We start from the raw sequence: 18,472 nt of genomic DNA, 5'->3' as shown, positions 1-18,472 counted from the left end.
CGACTATTGAGTGAGGGATCCTGTCACATGTGAACAGTCTGCCAGAGATGCAGTACTATGATTGGATGACAGCAAACAGCTTGGCTTTGGGCCAACTGCGCTGATATGCTCCAGAGCAGACATGTGTGCAAGTGGTGCTCGAGACAGTGATGTACTGTATGTTCTGGAATCAATGCAAGGCCTAGAATGCAGGACTGTGTTAGTCTCCAGATAATGCAGCAGAACTGTATGTGTGTTGGGTTTTCTGTTGATTCTGCTGTTTTAATTGCGGTTTAGCCTAGCTGGTAAACTGATATCCCCACCGTTGAGCTGTGTGGGGTTTCTGGGCTCATAGCGAAAGTCCTGTTGTGCATGTTGTGCTTTTGAATGCAGAAGTAAATCTCTTTTGTGTGTGTGTGTGTGTGTGTTTGTGTGTCTGTAAGTGCATGTATGAATGGAGGTGTGTGATACAGAGAGAAAAGGAAAACGAATGTGTCTGGGTTACCTGGAGTGTTTGTGTGTGTGAGCAGCAGCGTTTAAAGATGTTCCTCCTGTCTGCTTCCTACAGTTCATGTCTGGAGTCTGGCAGGAGTGGGAGAGATGGGAGAGAGAAGGGATTATGAAGACATATGCAGAGAGAGGAATGTGTGTGCCTTTGTGTGTGTGTGTGTGTGTGTCTGAGAGAGATAGAGAGAGAGAGAGAGAGAGAGAGAGAGAGAGAGAGAGAAGAGAGAGAGAGAGAGAGAAGAGAGAGAGAGAGAGAGAAGATGAACAGGCTGAGGAGTGGGATCAAATTTGAGAGAGAGGGGGAAAAAAGGAAGTGAGAGATAGAGAGAAAATACTATGTCAGAGAGAACAATTTACAGGCGGAAAACAGTCAAATAAAGTTGACGGGTGAAAACGTGTTGTCAGAGCCTGTAGAGAGAGGGAGAACCAGGAGGGGAGGGGTGTCAGGAAAATGGTGCCCAGCCAAATAGGGGAGGAAGAAAGAGGCAACTGTTGGGTCCAGCTGTTGCAGACACTCCAAGACTGGGATCCGCTTAAACAGACTCATGCTGAAACGCTGCTGCTCTAGGAGCTGGTTGTATTAACATGGTATTCATTTACAGTAGGTGTGTTTGTAATCTGTGGTTCTGAGGCGTCTAACTCAAACACCGTTGCATTGACACGGAGCTATACGATCGGCCTGTTTTCCAAACCTCACAGAAGGAGACAAAGGCTCCTGTGTGTTAGGAGGAAAACAAATGACTGTTCTCTGCTACCGCGTGTGTTTGTGTGTTTGGGTGTGTGCATGTGTGTGTGTGTGTGTGTGTGTAAGGGAGACAGTCACAGGCGTAGCTAGGCAAGCTCAGGGGTTATTTGAGATCATTAAGCAGCTGGCAGCACTCCTGGGCCCTGCCTACTCTGCTAATTTCTTCACTTGTCTTTTATTGTATTTTGTTTTGTTCGTTCACTTTCCCTTTTTAATTGTATTCTGTTATACTTCATCGCTTCTCTTTATCCCTCATCTCATCTACTCTCCTCTCTTCTTTTTTGACCTGAGAAAGTTTAATCAATAATGATAAAAAAAATATGTTGAGTGTGGATGAACAATATCGCATGAGTGCACTGTATGCCTGTGTGTGTGTTTGTGTGTGTGTGTTTTGGATGTTTATGTACTGCAAAGAGGCCCAACAGTGGTAGCTAAGACAAGTGGATCTTATTCCCATAGCAACAGGAACATATCTTCCCCAAGAGCGGAATTCATTAATTATGCCTTTTTTAAGAGACCTTTATTTTCTGAGACAGGAATTAAAATGCACGCTCAATTTCCTCCTCAGCACAAGAGCTGCACCGTATGACTGAATCACCTCTCCAGCTGCTACCCAGACATTTAATAGAGAAATCCTCATTTGCCTTGAGAATATTACAGTAACATGCTACCCTAAAGACTCAGCCTTCTCCTCCCACAACTGTTAGCAAAGTGATTGTGTGTGTGCTATTTTATATGTGTGTGAGTCTCTAGGTGTGACAGCCTCTAAATTATGCCCAAAGAATGTTAGCAAACATGTCACCATTACATTATCCTAATGTAGTGTTTGCGTATCTGTGTGTGTGTGTGTGCATGCCTGTAGTGTATTCATTTGCATGTGTGTATGCTTGTCTTTCATAAACCTTTTTATGATTACCTTTTGGTTTCCCATTCATCTTCAAGTTTATTATCATAAGGGAAAGCTAAAGATTACGTGTAATCCCTAACCAGTGTTTGAGAACACACAGACACACACACCCTTAGTAGACATGTCTGATGAGAGAGAGAGATCAGAGATGAAGGAAATCCTTTAGCTAACATGAGCTGTTTTCATATGAATAATGATTACATAAAGTCAATTCATTTAGGATAGAAATCCTCTACCCTTTCCATAATCCCCTCAGTCAGAGGCAGGCAGGCAGGCCCTGATCTAGACAGGAGATGGTTTCCACCAGCCTGCAGCCCTGTGCCGTCTCCCTCTGACAGGTAGTACAGCACTGGAGGTGGGGGTGTCACCATGCTGACAGAGACACATACGCAGGTCATGTTGCTGGAGCATCACATCGAGTCAGACATGAGTTGGAGAACGCTGTCTGTTTCCTCTGTGGCTCGGACGCCGCCGGCTGGATGCAACCAGCAGCAGCCCCTGTTCTCCTTCATGTTGCTGTGGCCCGGCCAGCTCTGTCACATTAACGAAGGGCAGGAAGCTCTGGCGCACGGCGACCGGGGGGGGCGGGGTCATGTCTGAGGATGGAAAGCAGCTGTAGTTCGTACTGCTGTTTAGATTGGAGCGCTCTCCTCTCCACCCCCTGTTTTCCCCTCCTTCCGCCTGTCCTCTCAGCGCCCCCTTGCCTCTGTACCCTCCCCCAGCCCTCCCTCTCTCTCCGGGTAGGGGGGCAGCGTAGCAGCAGTGATGTGGCAGCACAGAGCAGTGGGGTGGAGGGACACTGGAGCACAGATCTAATTGTAGCAGAGAAGGGAGCAATAATGAGGCAACCTGTCCTCCTCACTCAGGGAGTGGGGGAACAAGAGAGCAAGTGGGATGTGAGAGAGCGAGAGGGAGAAGGAGTTGGGAGAGAGAAATAGCAGGGAATAGAAAAGCAAGCGAGGGAGAGATAATGTGCTAAAGGAGAGGGACTTGGTAAGAGGGAAGAAAAAAAAAGTGACAAAGTGAAAGGGAGAGGGGGAGAGAGAGGGGGGGTTTGAATCAGGGAGAGAGTGTGAGAGTGAGAGAGAGGGGGAGAGAGAGAGGGGGTGTGAATCAGGGAGAGAGTGTGAGAGTGAGCGAGAGGGGGAGAGAGAGAGGGGGTGTGAATCAGGGAGAGAGTGTGAGAGTGAGAGAGAGGGGGGGAGAGAGAGAGGGGGTGTGAATCAGGGAGAGAGTGTGAGAGTGAGAGAGAGGGGGAGAGAGAGAGGGAGATTCCACAGCTATGGCAGGGTGTCCTCTCTGCGCTGTGTCAGAGGTTCGTAGGCAGTGGTGATTTATAGGTGATTTATTTTGCTCAGGGAATGGCCTTTACCCACACTGCCTCTCTGACACAAACACAAACACACACTCACACACACAGCTGAGCACTATTTAACTTGCCACCACAACTGGGCCTGCACTGCTTTTTTATTGAACAATGTGCCAGCGTTGTTCCTTTGTTAAGATCACAACAACTATGTCAGACATTCCAGATCAAGTCAGATGAGAAGTGAAGTATTCAGCACAGGGGTACAGTGATAAATAAAAAAGGAATGACATATATACTGTATTCTAAATCATCTCTTCTCTGTCTTCTCTCTCTGCCAGGCCCGCTGTGTGGTGAGCGGGTGGAGGGGAAGAAGAAAGGGCGTCCTCGAGCAGAAGTGCAGGAGCTCAGGAGTATCCCTGTGAGTACCTGATCCCTCTCTGAAGTGTGGGTGTTGGCCCAGTCCTGCTCCACTGTGTGCTGCACATACACAGTATCATGGATCTGCACCAGTCCAACAGTCTGTTTTGTCTATTGCAACGTGTGTTGTGTTTTCCAGTGTGTTTACTGGAACATGTTCCCTCTCCCTCTCTATTGTCTGTTTCTCTGCTTCTCTTTTTCTTGTTCTCTCTCACCCTCTCTGTCTGTCTGTCTGTCTGTCTCTCTCTCTCTCTCTCTCTCTCTCTCTCTCTCTCTCTCTCTCTCTGTCTGTCTGTCTGTCTGTCTGTCTGTCTGTCTCTCTCTCTCTCTCTCTCTCTCTCTCTCTCACTCTCTCTCTCTCACCCTCTCTGTCTCTCTGTCTCTCTCTCTCTCTCACCTGTGCAGTCCCACATGATGGTTCAGTGGAAGGAGGAGTTTAAGAGGCGTTCCAGGGTAAAGTGTCCGAGCTCAGGCTGCTGGTTAGAGTTCCCCAGCATCTACGGCCTCAAGTACCACTACCAGCGCTGCCAGGGGGTAGGACATGGCCCTCCCCTCCCCTCAACCCTCCTCAGCCTCCAGCCCACTCCTCACCCCAACCCCCTCTCCTTCCCTCCCTCCTTTATCCAGAGGAATCCCATCCCCTGCTCATTCCCCTTTGTCTCTCCCCTGCCTCCCCTCTGCTAGGCTCCCCTAGCAGAGAAGCTTAGTCACGGCTGTCCATACTGCGAGGCTGTGTTTGCCACCAAGGTCCGCCTGCAGAAGCACAAGCTGTGGAACCACCCAGAGAGAGTCACCACCGAAACCAAGTCAGAGTCCAAACTGCAGAAGAGTCCCATCAAGGCCGCCCCCAAGAAAAGGTGACCTGCAGTCAGCCTCCCGTCCCCTCCAGACAGCTGTTACACCTCTCTCATCCCATCTCACGGTTCAGTTTCTTCAACTCTGTCGCTGTCTTCCTCTCCAGGCCTTTGGAGAACAGCCCGCCCTCGCCAGTGTTCTTCAAAGTGAAGAAGACCCATGAAATGTCCTCTCCCTCCCAGAACGGGGAGGTGGCCCCCCAGAGAGCAGAGAGGAAACAGCACACACACACCTCGCACACCTCGCACACCTTACACACCTCACACCCCTCGCACACCTCACACCCCTCGCACACCTCTCACACCTCACACACCTCTCAAACCTCACACCCCTCGCACACCTCTTATACCTCACACACCTCACACACCTCTCAAACCTCACACACCTCACACACCTCACACACCTCACACACCTCACACACCTCACACTCCCAGCAGGCTGCACTGCAGTACCAGACTCAGCAGCGGCTGTCGTCTTCTGACTCCTCCCCCGTCACCCCCGGGGGCAGCGAGAGCGAGGGGGGCAGCCTGCCCCCCCCCTTCACTGACGAGGACCCTGAGAGGATGAGGCACAGTAAGATTTCCACACCTGGAGGGTGACACATTACTGCACACAAGCATAGGTATACAACATTGCGTGACAAAGTGACAAAAGTGCCTGCTAAATGAACATAAATACTACACATTCTTAGTGAGTTAGGCTACTATGGAGCACTGTTAGGAACGAGTTGATGTGTGTTTGACCATGTCTTGATCTCTGTATTCCTCTTGAGCCAGGACGGAAGCAAAAAACCCCCAAGAAGTTCACTGGAGAGCAGCCTTCCATCTCAGGAACATTTGGATTGAAAGGTTTCTTTTCCATTTTGTCTCACCCGTGTTTTGACACAGTTGCTGTTGGACACTTTGGTTATGCCTCATTTATATTGACTCATTACAGTAGGCTACATTAAGCTCCCTTTGATGATTCATCTAATCGTCTGGAGGGGGACAAATGCACTCATAGTAGAAGTAGGGGGAACTATTTCAACACTGCAATGGATACCATTAGGCATAGTGTGTGACTGTGTATTAATCCCCCTGTGCAGGTGTTACAGATGGTAGTGGCCTGTTAATTGGGCGATACAGAGGTGTTTCATATCCTGCTAAAGTCTCAGTGACTCACACTCAACACCACACACCAGACATACTGTAGCACACCACACACACATACACTCACACATACACACACACGCACACACACACAAACACTACTATGACGCACATTTATCTTATTCACACTCTGTCAGCTAAATGACTGACATTGTACACATTCACAAAGCACAAGATGACACTGACACAGATGTTTGAACTCTTTGACCAAGCGGTTCTTCTATTTACTGTTGATTCTCTCTCTCTCTCTCTCTCTCTCTCTCTCTCTCTCTCTCTCTCTCTCTCTCTCTCTCTCTCTCTCTCTCTCTCTCTTTCTCTCTGTTGCAGGTATGACCAAGGTGGAGGAGAAGCTAAAGGCAGGCCGTGTGAAGAGGGCAGAAGGAGGTCTTCACAGTGAGGAGGCCCAGAGGAAGCCCCCAGCCTCGGCCTCCAGGAGGGACACCGCCCCCCTCAGCTCTGGTACACCACATGTCTAGTTTGCTCTGGTACACCACATGTCTAGTTTGCTCTGGTACACCACATGTCTAGTTTGCTCTGGTACACCACATGTCTAGTTTACACCACATGTCTAGTTTGTTCTGGTACACCACATGTCTAGTTTGTTCTGGTACACCACATGTCTAGTTTTCTCTGGTACACCACATGTCTAGTTTGTTCTGGTACACCACATGTCTAGTTTGCTCTGGTACACCACATGTCTAGTTTGCTCTGGTACACCACATGTCTAGTTTACACCACATGTCTAGTTTGCTCTGGTACACCACATGTCTAGTTGGCTCTGGTACACCACATGTCTAGTTGGCTCTGGTACACCCCATGTCTAGTTTGCTCTGGTACACCACATGTCTAGTTTGCTCTGGTACACCACATGTCTAGTTTGCTCTGGTACACCACATGTTTAGTTTGCTCTGGTACACCACATGTCTAGTTTGCTCTGGTACACCACATGTCTAGTTTGCTCTGGTACACCACATGTTTAGTTTGCTCTGGTACACTACATGTGTAGTTTGCCCCTGATTCATTAAGGCAGACTGATTCCATTCCCCTCCCGTGCCTTAAACAACCATGTTACGGTTTGATGAATTGACTGATTGGTTGGCAGGTCCTCCCCCAGATGTCCAGTGGCACCAGGCCATCTCAGAGCGTGGTCAGGTGGTCTGTCCCACCTGCTCCATCGTCACCAGGAAGACGGTGCCTGGACTCAAGAAGCACATGGAGATCTGCCAGAAGGTGAGAGGACCTCAGATGTAGATATTACAGTACGGTATACAGTGGTACCTCAGATGTAGATATTACAGTACGGTATACAGTGGTACCTAAAGTGTGCAGATTACAGTACGGTATACTGTGGTACCTTAGATGTAGATATTACAGTACGGTATACAGTGGTACCTAAAGTGTGCAGATTACAGTACGGTATACAGTGGTACCTAAAGTGTGCAGATTACAGTACGGTATACAGTGGTACCTAAGGTGTGCAAATTACAGTACGGTATACAGTGGTACCTCAGGTGGGCAGATTACAGTACGGTATACAGTGGTACCTAAGGTGTGCAGATTACAGTACGGTATACAGTGGTACCTCAGGTGTGCAGATTACAGTACGGTACACAGTGGTACCTCAGGTGTGCAGATTACAGTACGGTATACAGTGGTACCTCAGGTGTGCAGATTACAGTACGGTATACAGTGGTACCTCAGGTGAGCAGATTACAGTACGGTATACAGTGGTACCTAAGGTGTGCAGATTACAGTACAGTATACAGTGGTACCTCAGGTGTGCAGATTACAGTACAGTATACAGTGGTAACTCAGGTGTGCAGATTACAGTACGGTATACAGTGGTACCTAAGGTGTGGAGATTACAGTACAGTATACAGTGGTAACTCAGGTGTGCAGATTACAGTACGGTATACAGTGGTACCTCAGGTGTGGAGATTACAGTACAGTATACAGTGGTACCTCTGGTGTGCAGATTACAGTACGGTATACAGTGGTACCTCAGGTGTGCAGATTACAGTACGGTATACAGTGGTACCTAAAGTGTGCAGATTACAGTACGGTATACAGTGGTACCTAAGGTGTGCAGATTACAGTACGGTATACAGTGGTACCTCAGGTGTGGAGATTACAGTACAGTATACAGTGGCTGGCTGCCACGTAGCATCATCCACTGTGACAGCTTCAACACATCTGCATTTCATTTAAGTAAGAAGGAAATACAGTTTCCCACTCTCTGTTGAATTTACTAAACCGCCATACATAAGTTAACACTCACCCTAAATCCTATTCCATATGTTGTCACAGTTTCATTTTTGATTGAGTGGTTCATCTGTTTTCTATTCAGTGCCACTTACACAATAGTGAAGAATGTAATGGACCTGGCCTCTATTTTAACTTAACTTACCATATGTTATAAAGGGAGTTCTGCAAATGTATTACAAATGGTCTTGTCATCGCAAAATCTGTTCCTACTGAACACTACTTTTCCAAATTCATCCAAAATCCCAATCCCTCTTTATGTCAGTATAAAGCAGGCTGGTATTCTAACTCTCCAGTTGAATGTGTTGAGGGTGTGTGTGTTCCCTCTCACCTGCTGTCGTGAGCTCAAGCCCCTCCCCCTGGCCAGGTGTTGTGGCCTTCTGGATAACCCTCACCTCAGCTCCAGGGACGGGAATGATTCAGGCATGCGACTAGACACCTCTCTCTGAGGACCCCTAGCTGTCACTGCCGGAGTGGAGATCAATACCCTTAGACAGAGGGTATTGATTGGAAATCTGGGCAAAGAATACTGTGGTTGCATTTTAATAGTCTGAAGCTGCTTCTTCCCCCTGGTGCCCTCTAAAGTACCTTGTGTGCTCTGATCTGAAAGACAAGGAAAGTGGTGTGGAGGACGGCTTGTAGAACGTGTGGTGTTCTATTGTTCCTTGTATGGGTGTGATGGTGATGGAGACAGAGGAGAGGGGATTAGTCAATGGGTCATTGGAGAGTGTATCAATAGCAGGTGGATGTGAATCAGCAGTAAAAGCTCCTCTGATTGGTCCTTAGGTCAGACCTGTTAGTGCCTTTCTAGGCTCCTTATTAAAAGGAGAGGGTTTTAATGGAGCCCTGGCCCAGCGGTCTGTAGGACTCTATAAAAAGTGACAGTGCTGCCATTACACAGTGATAGAACCAGCTCATTAGATCAGGGTCACTTACAGAAAAAAACACCTTCTCCTTCAGATCAATACTGTAGCACTGGGCCTCTCTCTGGTAGGGCCTCTCGTTGGGAGGCCCTCTCTCTGGGAGGCCCTCTCTCTGGTAGGGCCTCTCTGTGGGAGGCCCTCTCTCTGGGAGGCACTCTCTCTGGTAGGGCCTCTCTCTGGTAGGCCCTCTCTGTGGTAGGCCCTCTCTCTGGTAGGCCCTCTCTCTGGTAGGCCCTCTCTCTGGTAGGGCGTCTCTCTGGTAGGCCCTCTCTCTGGTAGGGCCTCTCTCTGGTAGGCCCTCTCTCTGGTAGGGCCTCTCTCTGGTAGGCCCTCTCTCTGGTAGGCCCTCTCTCTGGTAGGGCCTCTCTCTGGTAGGCCCTCTCTCTGGTAGGGCCTCTCTCTGGTAGGCCCTCTCTCTGGTAGGCCCTCTCTCTGGTAGGCCCTCTCTCTGGTAGGGCCTCTCTCTGGTAGGACCTCTCAGACTCCTGCATGCTCTCCTGTAATCAATAATTTTGTATCTGTCAGACAGTAACCACTGTTGTGAAGATGTTCAGATAAAGATCACCCTCAGGAGAAGCTAGGGCAGAAAGCAGACTTTGTCTGACCTCTCTGTGACCTGTGTGACCTTTCACCCCTACAGCTCCAAGACGCCCTGAAGTGCCAACAGTGCCAGAAACAGTTCAGGTCCAAGGCCGGTCTCAACTACCACATGATGGCTGAACACAGCACCAAGGTACTCACGCACACACAAATGTAAACACACTCATACATTCACATTCATGGTTGGCTGTCTATAGTTGGGACTGCAGTTGTCTGCCAGTAGTGGACACTAGGTGAAAGGTCTTGATGTTGATCCTTGAACATTGACTTTCAAATCTAGTCCAGGGTCTGATTTAGGACAGGGTCTATGTGGGTCAGATGGGTCCAGTTTCATTACTGACACACTGACCCAGTCCCCAGTAGAGGGATTCTACCAGCAGACACCAGAGCTGGCTGGGTTCAGACTCAGTCTGCAGACCAACATGAAGAGAAAGCTCCAGAGAGCAGGCCTGCTGCTGGCAGATGAACACGTGATTGATATGCTTGTCGAGGGCGTTCTCCTCTTCTATTGGAAGCTGTGTATAATCTGCAGCAAGGAGCTTCATTAGGATATTAGCATGCCTCTCCTGCATTAGCTTGATGCTTCTCTAATGAAGATGGTTGAATTATTCACCATTGGCTGTTTCAAAAGTATCATGAAAGATTAATGGACCAAACTCGAGTTTGTTTTGTGTGTGTGTTCATGCGTGAGAGTGTGTGTGGATGTGTGTGCGTGAGAGTGTGTGTGTGTGTGTGTACTATCAAACAGTAGCAGATACCGTTATGGAGATGATTTATGTTGTATGTAGAGGTGAAAAAGCTGTTGGAGATATCTAATTTTTCTTCATTCTGGGCTTATTGTCCTATGACCTTACTGGCTGCTCTGCTGGCTTGCAGTAGAGGAGACACAACAGTGTGCGTTCTAGAACCATAGTCACCAATCCTTTATGAATACTGACTCACCCAGAACTGCTAGATTAAACTGTCTTGGGATGTTAAAATAAACTTTGTTGCCAGCCATTTGACAGTCTAGACCTCAGAAAAACTTCCTTCATTTTGGGAAACAAAGTTTAATCAAGGCTGGTTGTCCTTTAACCACCGTACTCAGAGGTGTTGTTGCTGCTAATCTGTGCCCAGTGTGTCCTCTAGTCACATGGTCGAGCCTCAGTGCAGCGTGGGAAACCTCAGCAGGATGACAGAAGGACAGAGGTCACCTGCTGGGTTTGACCTTGCTGCCACCGACTCTTCTATGATACCCCTCTCTTCTATCTCTCACTACCCCAACCTCTGTCTCTTTCCATCTCTCTTTCCTTTAATCATTCTTGCCATGTACATCTCTCCCATGTCTCTTTCTCTCACTCTTTCAGTCTCTTACATATTCTCTCTCTGCCCCAACTCTCTCTCCTTCCCCGTATCTCTCTCTCCTATTTATCTCTGGCACTATCTCTGGTTTTACTCTTTCTCCACTTTGTTCCCTTCCTTATGCGCTGCGCTCTCTCTTGCTGATAAAGATTTAAAAATACATGTTTGTGTTTTTTTTCCTTTACTCTGCCTAGCTAAATTAAAGGCTGCTGGAAGTGTCTGTTCTGTTGCCTGCGGGTCTGAGCGTGACATGATTTACTTTGGGTATAGAGGGTCTGTCAAACATTAGTTTGACAGTTGTCATAAACATGCCTTGAGTAAGAGCCTCACCATGAAACCATTTAATGATTCTGGCAAGTTGTGAGCATCATAGATGGTAAACACATTTTTGGGAGCTGGGTCTTTAGTAGGGAGGGGGAGGTGTTTTGTGGGGACACACTGGTGCAACGCTGTGTTTGTTCCCCCTCAGCCCTCGGGGAGTGAGGGCCAGACGGGGGACGAGCAGGAGGAGAGAGAGAGGCTGCGCAGAGTGCTCAAACAGATGGGTCGAATCAAGTGTCCTAGTGAGGTATGTACTCTCCTCCTTTTCTGTCTTTTCTTCTCTCTCTCGGTCTTTCTCTCTCCTCTTTTTAATCTCTCTCTTTAACCTCTCTTTCTTTCCCATTCTCCACTACCCCCTTCTTTACCTTTTATCTTCAGTATCTCTGTTTTTTTACTTGATTTGTTTATCTTTCTCTTTGCCAGCCAGTTTTGCCAATTACCCCCCCCCCCCTCCTCTCTCTACCTTATGTCTCCCGTCTTTCCATCCCTCACCGCATCTCATCCACTAAACCATTCTGTCCCTCTCTTCATGCCTCTTACACTCTTATACATCTCTCTTTCTCTCCTTACTTTCATTTCCCTCTCTCTTGTCATGATGCCCGAGCCCACATCAACACTCTGTTTCCAATTACTCACGCTCTAGTGCAAAAAAAATGACAGAGAAGAGAAGAGAGAGGCTGAAAGCAGACTCTCAGAAAGACACTTCATCATACTTCATACTCACCATTTTCGTCTCCTCGATATCTCCCAGCCACACAAAACACAAAGATCGTTTTCCATCAGATTTTGCTGTGTTCCACTAACCTGATTTCCAATTGAATGTGTCTCCTTATTTTCCATGTTATCCCCCCACCACACACACACACACACATACACAGGGATGCTCGGCCCACTTCTCCAGCCTGATGGGCTACCAGTACCACCAGAAGCGCTGTGGCAGGGAGCTGTCTGAGGAGGACAAGCCTGTGTTCCTGTGTCAGCACTGTGGCAAGACCTACCGCTCCAAGGCAGGCAGGGACTACCATCTCCGCACCGAGCACCCTCCAACCACAGCCACCACCAGCGCCACCCCTCCCACGGCCACGCCCACCACCAACAACAACGCCACCTCCAACAGCACGGGCAGAGACAGGGTAAGGATCCCACAGGGTTCAGGCTGGGACTGGCTGGAGAGCTTCTCCTCCAGGGCCCTGACCGGTGTGCTCTCCCTGTCCTCCAGGTAAGCCCAGAGGAAGCTCCGCTGGCGGGAAGAAGAGAGCCGAGCCAGACGGAGAGGAGGGAGGAATGGCCACAGAGGCCTGCTGGGCGAGGGAAGGAGCGAGACAGGGAGGTCAGGGAGAGGGAGAGGGGAAGAGATAGGGAAGGTGAGGGTCTGGGGGAGGACTTTGAGCGGACCCCCAGTGGCAGGGTGCGCCGGCGGTCTGCCCAGGTAGCAGTGTTCCACCTCCAGGAGATAGCAGAGGACGAGCTGGCCAAGGACTGGGGAACCAAGCGTCGCATCAAAGATGACCTGGTACCAGACAGCAAGAGGGTAAGCTCCGACAGCGACCAAACACACATACATGTGCACACACACACACACACATCAAAGGCAACCTCTCAGTAGACATAAAGGTGAAAAACACACAAACACACCCACACACAAATATTAAAACAAATATCCCAGCACCACCTGGTCCTTGACATCAAAAGAGGTTGGATTTTATCAGGAGAATGACAAACACACACAAACACACACATGAATGCACACAAACTCTTATTTATTTACACACCATGAACCACATCAGAGAAAACTTCTCAACATCATAGCTTGACTAGGGTAAACATATGGCATGCAAACACAAAGTAACACAAATACACCCACACGCACACACACACACACTTGTAAATGTATCTATTTCCCCTTAACTCTCCATCCAGCTGAACTACACACGTCCTGGCCTTCCCAACTTCAGTCCCAAGCTGCTGGAGGACTGGAAGAATGAGGTCAAGGAGAAGGGCTTCATTTGCTGCACCAACGGAGTAAGACCTCCAACCAACTGGTTGGATTTAACGATGCATTTGATGTCAAACACACGCAACACTGCCACCCAGTTCAGAGTGCAGTGAATCATACATTTGAGAACACTGAGAATGAGGAGAGTACAGTAGTGGCTAAGTTCTTGTTCCTCTCCGTTTTAGAGCTGTGAAGCTGTCTACTCCAGTGTGTCTGGACTAAAAGCCCACTTAGCAAACTGTAACAAGGTATGGTCCACAACGACATGCAGGTTTCACCTGACTGATGCCATTGATGTTGCCGTCCTGTCCTACCGAAGCTCCCACCTCTCTATCCTGTACAGATTGGAAAATGCTTTTTGGCTTAGAGCAATAGTGGAGATGCACTGCTTAACTTATTAGAGGGCATACAACAGTCACCACATCACCAGGATGAACAGATCATGTGTCGGCTTATGGAAAGGATCTAGAATCATGGGACGTGACATCAGAGCAGTGTGTTTTGATGCCCTCTCGTCTTTGTTATGTTGGCATCACCTGGGTGTGTTTCTGCATGCTGCAGGGAGGGGGCGATGTGGGGAAGTACACCTGTTTGATCTGCCAGAAGGAGTTCAGCTCAGAGAGTGGTGTCAAGTATCACATCAGCAAGACACACTCACAGGTAGGTCAGGAACACTTTCACTTAGGTACTGTACACTGGTAAGTGTAAATCCAAAACCAGTAAGTATATTTTCTAGTACGGTATGTGTGCACTTCACCCACCCACAACTCAGTCTATTCCATATACACCTATTAACCTCTGCCTTTGTTCTTTTTACCCCTTGTTGCCTGTGCCCTCTCTTTCTCTCCCTCTCCATATCCCATGTTCTGCCTCTCAGAACTGGTTCCGGGCTGCAAGTCACATGGTCATCACAAATAAGGCCAAAACTCCAGAGAGCAATGGAATCAAGATGGAGGTGAAGAACGGAGCCACCGCCGGCAAGAAGAGAGGCCGCAAGCCCAAAGAGCGCCCCCCTGAGGCAGCTGCTGTTCAAACAAAGACTCCCCCCAGCACCACCCAAAACTCAACATCTACCCTCACTCATGCCTCCACCCCAACACCGACCCCCACTCAGACCCTGGCCTCCACAGACAAGGGGAGCCCCACACTGAACAGACACCCCAACCCGCCTGCCACTAGGCGGGGTAAACCCAAGAAGGTGACCCCTTCAGAGTAGCTTGGCTCCCAGTGAACCAGGGGCCCGGAATCTATCAGCATTGCTCCAGTAAGCTCAAAGACATTACATACTGTAAGACACAAGGATTGGGGACAGAGAAGGAAACTAAAACCACCCTAAACAAGCTAACCAATAAGTTAATGTGTTACATTTCACTCTGATCTTTGCGTTTAAACCCTATGTATGGTTTCTGTGTCTACTGGCATATCCGGACATTCAACAGTATTCATTATTTCTCTTCATTCCATTGTTAAGGTTAATTTGTTTTCCTCTACTCATGTCTGGGGTTAGTTGTAATCAAAGTTAAAATCCCGATTTCTATATGAATAGCATATTTGAAGGAAAAGTAGTATTTCAATTGACTTTAGCGTAATTCTCTCTACATGTATGTAGGTTCATGTTGTGTTTGAGAGGTTTTACAAGGATATTCTATTAGCATGGTGAGGTCATTTACTGCTAGTGTTTTTTCCACGGATATAATGTACTGTGTATATATACAATATCTATATCTATATCTCTATCTCTATATATAAATATAATCAAAGTTATTTCCAAGACAGGAAAGTCTAACTGAATCCTGACTCATTTGCAATGTGTTTTTCCTCATTGTTATTTTTCATTGTGGCAGCTGGAAGTTTAAGTAGAAACCCTTTAACAAACAGCCTGCCACTGTGCAATATGATGTTGTTTTTCTATCTTTGTTGGCCTTATTTTTTCTTTGCCTTTCTGTTAACAGACAAACTTTAACATAGTGTGGTACTTCAAAGGCTTTTCTGTGCATTGTGCCCTGGATTTATAGCTAAAATGTTTGAAACTTTGGCTGAAACTAGGATTTTGTTTTTTATATTATCATTTTCACTGAAATCTCTTGGGAGCATCTTAACATGATTGTGTGAGACTGCATCCAATTTCACATTGGTGATTATTCATGAGGCACAAGATGTACACTTAGGGTTGTTTAACGTGTGTCAATAGAATATCCACAAAATAAGTGTATGTATGCTAGCACATTACCCAGAATGGCACTAGTACACATGGAAAAAAGTTCCAATCCCTTATTCTACATTAACTGCTTATTTCTGTCTTTGGAATAGCACTGTAATGACTAAATAATGAATATGTAGTGGAGAGGGGGGTGTGCAGCACAATCAACTAAGTTACCACAATTTTGAACTTAAGGTTGAAGTGAAGCGTGAAAAAGTCAAAGATGCTTTTGCTTGAAAGAGTTGATAAAATAGAGCAAATGTCTTTTATAGAAAGTTTAAGGATGATAATCTTTTAACAAAAAAAAACAAAGCTAATGAAGATTTAGATGTTATTACATGTATTGACCTACACCTGGTCGTTAAAATGCTAATGTCTTGCACTTTAAACCCAAACCTCTTGCCAGTCCCCTTATGTCCTTTTGCACTTAACAAGCACTGCTAATCTTTCACCCCTACCTTACATTCAGTGGCCCCTTGGTGTAGATATAGGATCAGTGTGTCCAAGCATAACCTTCAGCCTGGGGGGTCATAACCCCTGAACTGAAAACAGCAGCAGTGTCTCCAGAAATCCAGAAATAAGCATTGAGGTTTCCATGTCCCATTTTCAAACCAAGGCCTGTGTTGAATCTGGAACAGATAGGACCACCTCACTCAATACACTAAGCCATAATGGTCCTTAGAAATGCAACACATCGGAGGCTGTTGGACTCATCTTTACTAGTTTAGATTAAAGAAAATAGAAAAATTTAGTTTAATTTATGATAAAAAAGCTATTGTGTGCAATCAGCGAATTCATATTTTAGCTATGGTACATTCTCAAAGTAGATACTTGAATCCACCAACAAATTCTTATAGTAATAATTTGATCAAAGGATAAATTCCATACAATATTTGATTTATATTTGCAATGTATATCCATGAATCAAAAAATCTCCTGGCTGAAAATGACAGATCAGATCTATTTTATAATCTCTTGTGTATATTACCTAGTTAAAGCTTTGAATGTGTACATAGATGTGACTTGAGAGGAGAATTAAGTATGTTAGAATATGAAGGGTGCTTTACCTGCTTCTCTACCTTAGAGACTGCTGAAGAGAGAGATCATGCTGTTCAGTTTGTCCTCCGGGTCCTCTGGCCTCAGCCTCCTTCCAGACAGGCCCTATCATGAACAAAGGGGCCTTATTCTCTGTCATTCCAATCAGATGTACGTGTCACCATTTTCCACAGGATGCATCCACATAGTCAGGAATCATTCAGATTGAACTCTGAATCTCAGATTGAATTAATTGAGGGAGGGGACTCAGAGTGCTATTGGCTCTCTGTTATGATGACATCTCTCTTTCTGTCTCTTGCTACCATTGTGGGAAAGCCTTGTGTTCCTTGTGTCCAGGTTGGATGGCTGGTCTACAAACAATAGATGAGTGCTAACTGGTACTTTGAGCTTCTCAGTATGAGTTCTCCTTGTGAGCTCTGGGCTAGAGATGGAGGTTGGAAGATTAAGCACCTTGATAATGGCTGGATGTCAAGAACAGTAAGAGATCCTAGTCAAGTGTTGAATTTAGCACAGTTTGAATTCATGAGTTGCTTGTCACTTGTTTGATCGGTTTGTCATATTGAACGTTGTTTATCCAGCAAGCTTTGGTGTTGCAATAGGATAGTTTAGCACTGCTTACCATGGTGAATGTTTCATATTTGATCTTGCCCTTTACTATCTGTCTTCCTAGATCATGTGGAAAACACATATCCTGCAGTACCAGCTAACTGCACCAATATGTTTAGAACACAGCAATACACCATATTTTGTTGGTTTTGTTGGCTTGCTAATGTTTCAATATAGAGTTATTTCTAAATTTAACAGCACTTTTTCACACCCCATACCTTTGTTTGCTTTGATAATGTTTTTTTCTGAAATCAAAAAAGTACAAAAACATTAGATTTGTAGTCCATAAACAATAGGTCATGTGTTGACACTGTTGTTTTAACAATTTTGATGATGCACATTAATATTAATTGAGATTTTCAGAATACGTGGACAAACAAATCGAGAGTGTCCTTTAATATCTACTCAACATGGGACTGGGAAGTGTGTGTGTGTGTGTGTTTCTGTATTTAGTGCACTTACTATCCCATGAAATAGGCTTGAATTAGGAGTGTTGTTGGAGCTTTCTAGTGACCTGGGCTGTGTGTGGTGTGACTTTTGTACCTGGGGAGTCCATAGGCAGATGTGTCTTCCCTTTTTCAGCAATGTTCCTTCCCCTTCTGAAGGTCTGTGTTCTGGATTTTAACGGGCTTCTGATGTCTCTTATTTTGAAAATGTACTGTTTTGCAATACAATATAATTAGATTTTTATGTCACCTAAAATGAACTGTAAAATGAGACCCTCCCATTCAACAGAAATGTGGGTTAAACTGTTAGTATATGGAAACTAGGAAGAAAATAGAGTAAGAACCTAGGTGACATAATGTCTGGGCTGAGGTGACATGAAGCTATTTATCTAAGAAGGGAGGCGTCACTCCTTCTCTGATTCTGAACTGTTACAATTTTTCCAAATTGTTGTATTACCTGTGCATTATTATCCCTCAACTAATGAATTAAAATGTTGTTGACTAAGTTTGTGATCATGCTATGAATTTATATCATTACATAAATAGTTATAAGCTGAACCTAATTTACAGGCAAATGCTTTCATTCATGACAAATAGACTAGATAGATATTACCCATAGTATTACGTGGGGGTAACTATGGACAGTAATAACGATAACCCCATTGAAAATAAATAGGCAAAAGTACATTTGTCAGTTTATCATGCTTCCTTCTAAGGGTTTATGACTATGCGTATTTGCCATTTACACGTGGCTAGTGTCTGGAATGCATGACATCATGAACGCTGTGTTGAGTGTAACCATATATGAATATGCGTACAGATCGAGAAAACGTGATGTGGGGCATTATGGGCCG

At 46.2% G+C, this 18,472-nt stretch overlaps 2 protein-coding genes across 2 annotated transcripts in view; both read left to right on the top strand.

Annotated features, from left to right (window-relative positions):
* LOC136945273 (uridine-cytidine kinase-like 1) overlaps nt 1-378 on the top strand; it is a 6,298-nt gene extending 5,920 nt beyond the window's left edge. The window contains exon 5 of the mRNA XM_067239019.1: nt 373-378. Coding sequence (XP_067095120.1) covers nt 373-378 — 6 coding nt within the window. The remainder of the gene's footprint in view (nt 1-372) is intronic.
* Nucleotides 379-2,534: 2,156 nt separating this feature from the next.
* On the top strand, nt 2,535-18,124 carry LOC136945272 (zinc finger protein 512B-like). Its single transcript, XM_067239018.1, has 16 exons — nt 2,535-2,673; nt 3,786-3,865; nt 4,270-4,398; nt 4,549-4,721; nt 4,826-5,292; nt 5,496-5,567; nt 6,195-6,326; nt 6,970-7,097; nt 9,693-9,785; nt 11,463-11,561; nt 12,193-12,447; nt 12,534-12,845; nt 13,235-13,336; nt 13,496-13,558; nt 13,872-13,970; nt 14,188-18,124. Exons 1-16 carry the CDS (start codon nt 2,535-2,537, stop codon nt 14,524-14,526), a joined length of 2,682 nt encoding a protein of 893 aa, XP_067095119.1. The 3' UTR covers nt 14,527-18,124.
* The last annotated feature ends 348 nt before the right edge of the window (nt 18,125-18,472 follow it).

The sequence above is a fragment of the Osmerus mordax genome, chromosome 7 (genome assembly GCF_038355195.1).
Source record: "Osmerus mordax isolate fOsmMor3 chromosome 7, fOsmMor3.pri, whole genome shotgun sequence".
Taxonomy (NCBI): Eukaryota; Metazoa; Chordata; class Actinopteri; order Osmeriformes; family Osmeridae; genus Osmerus; species Osmerus mordax.
This window is presented reverse-complemented; position numbering and strand designations above follow the sequence as displayed.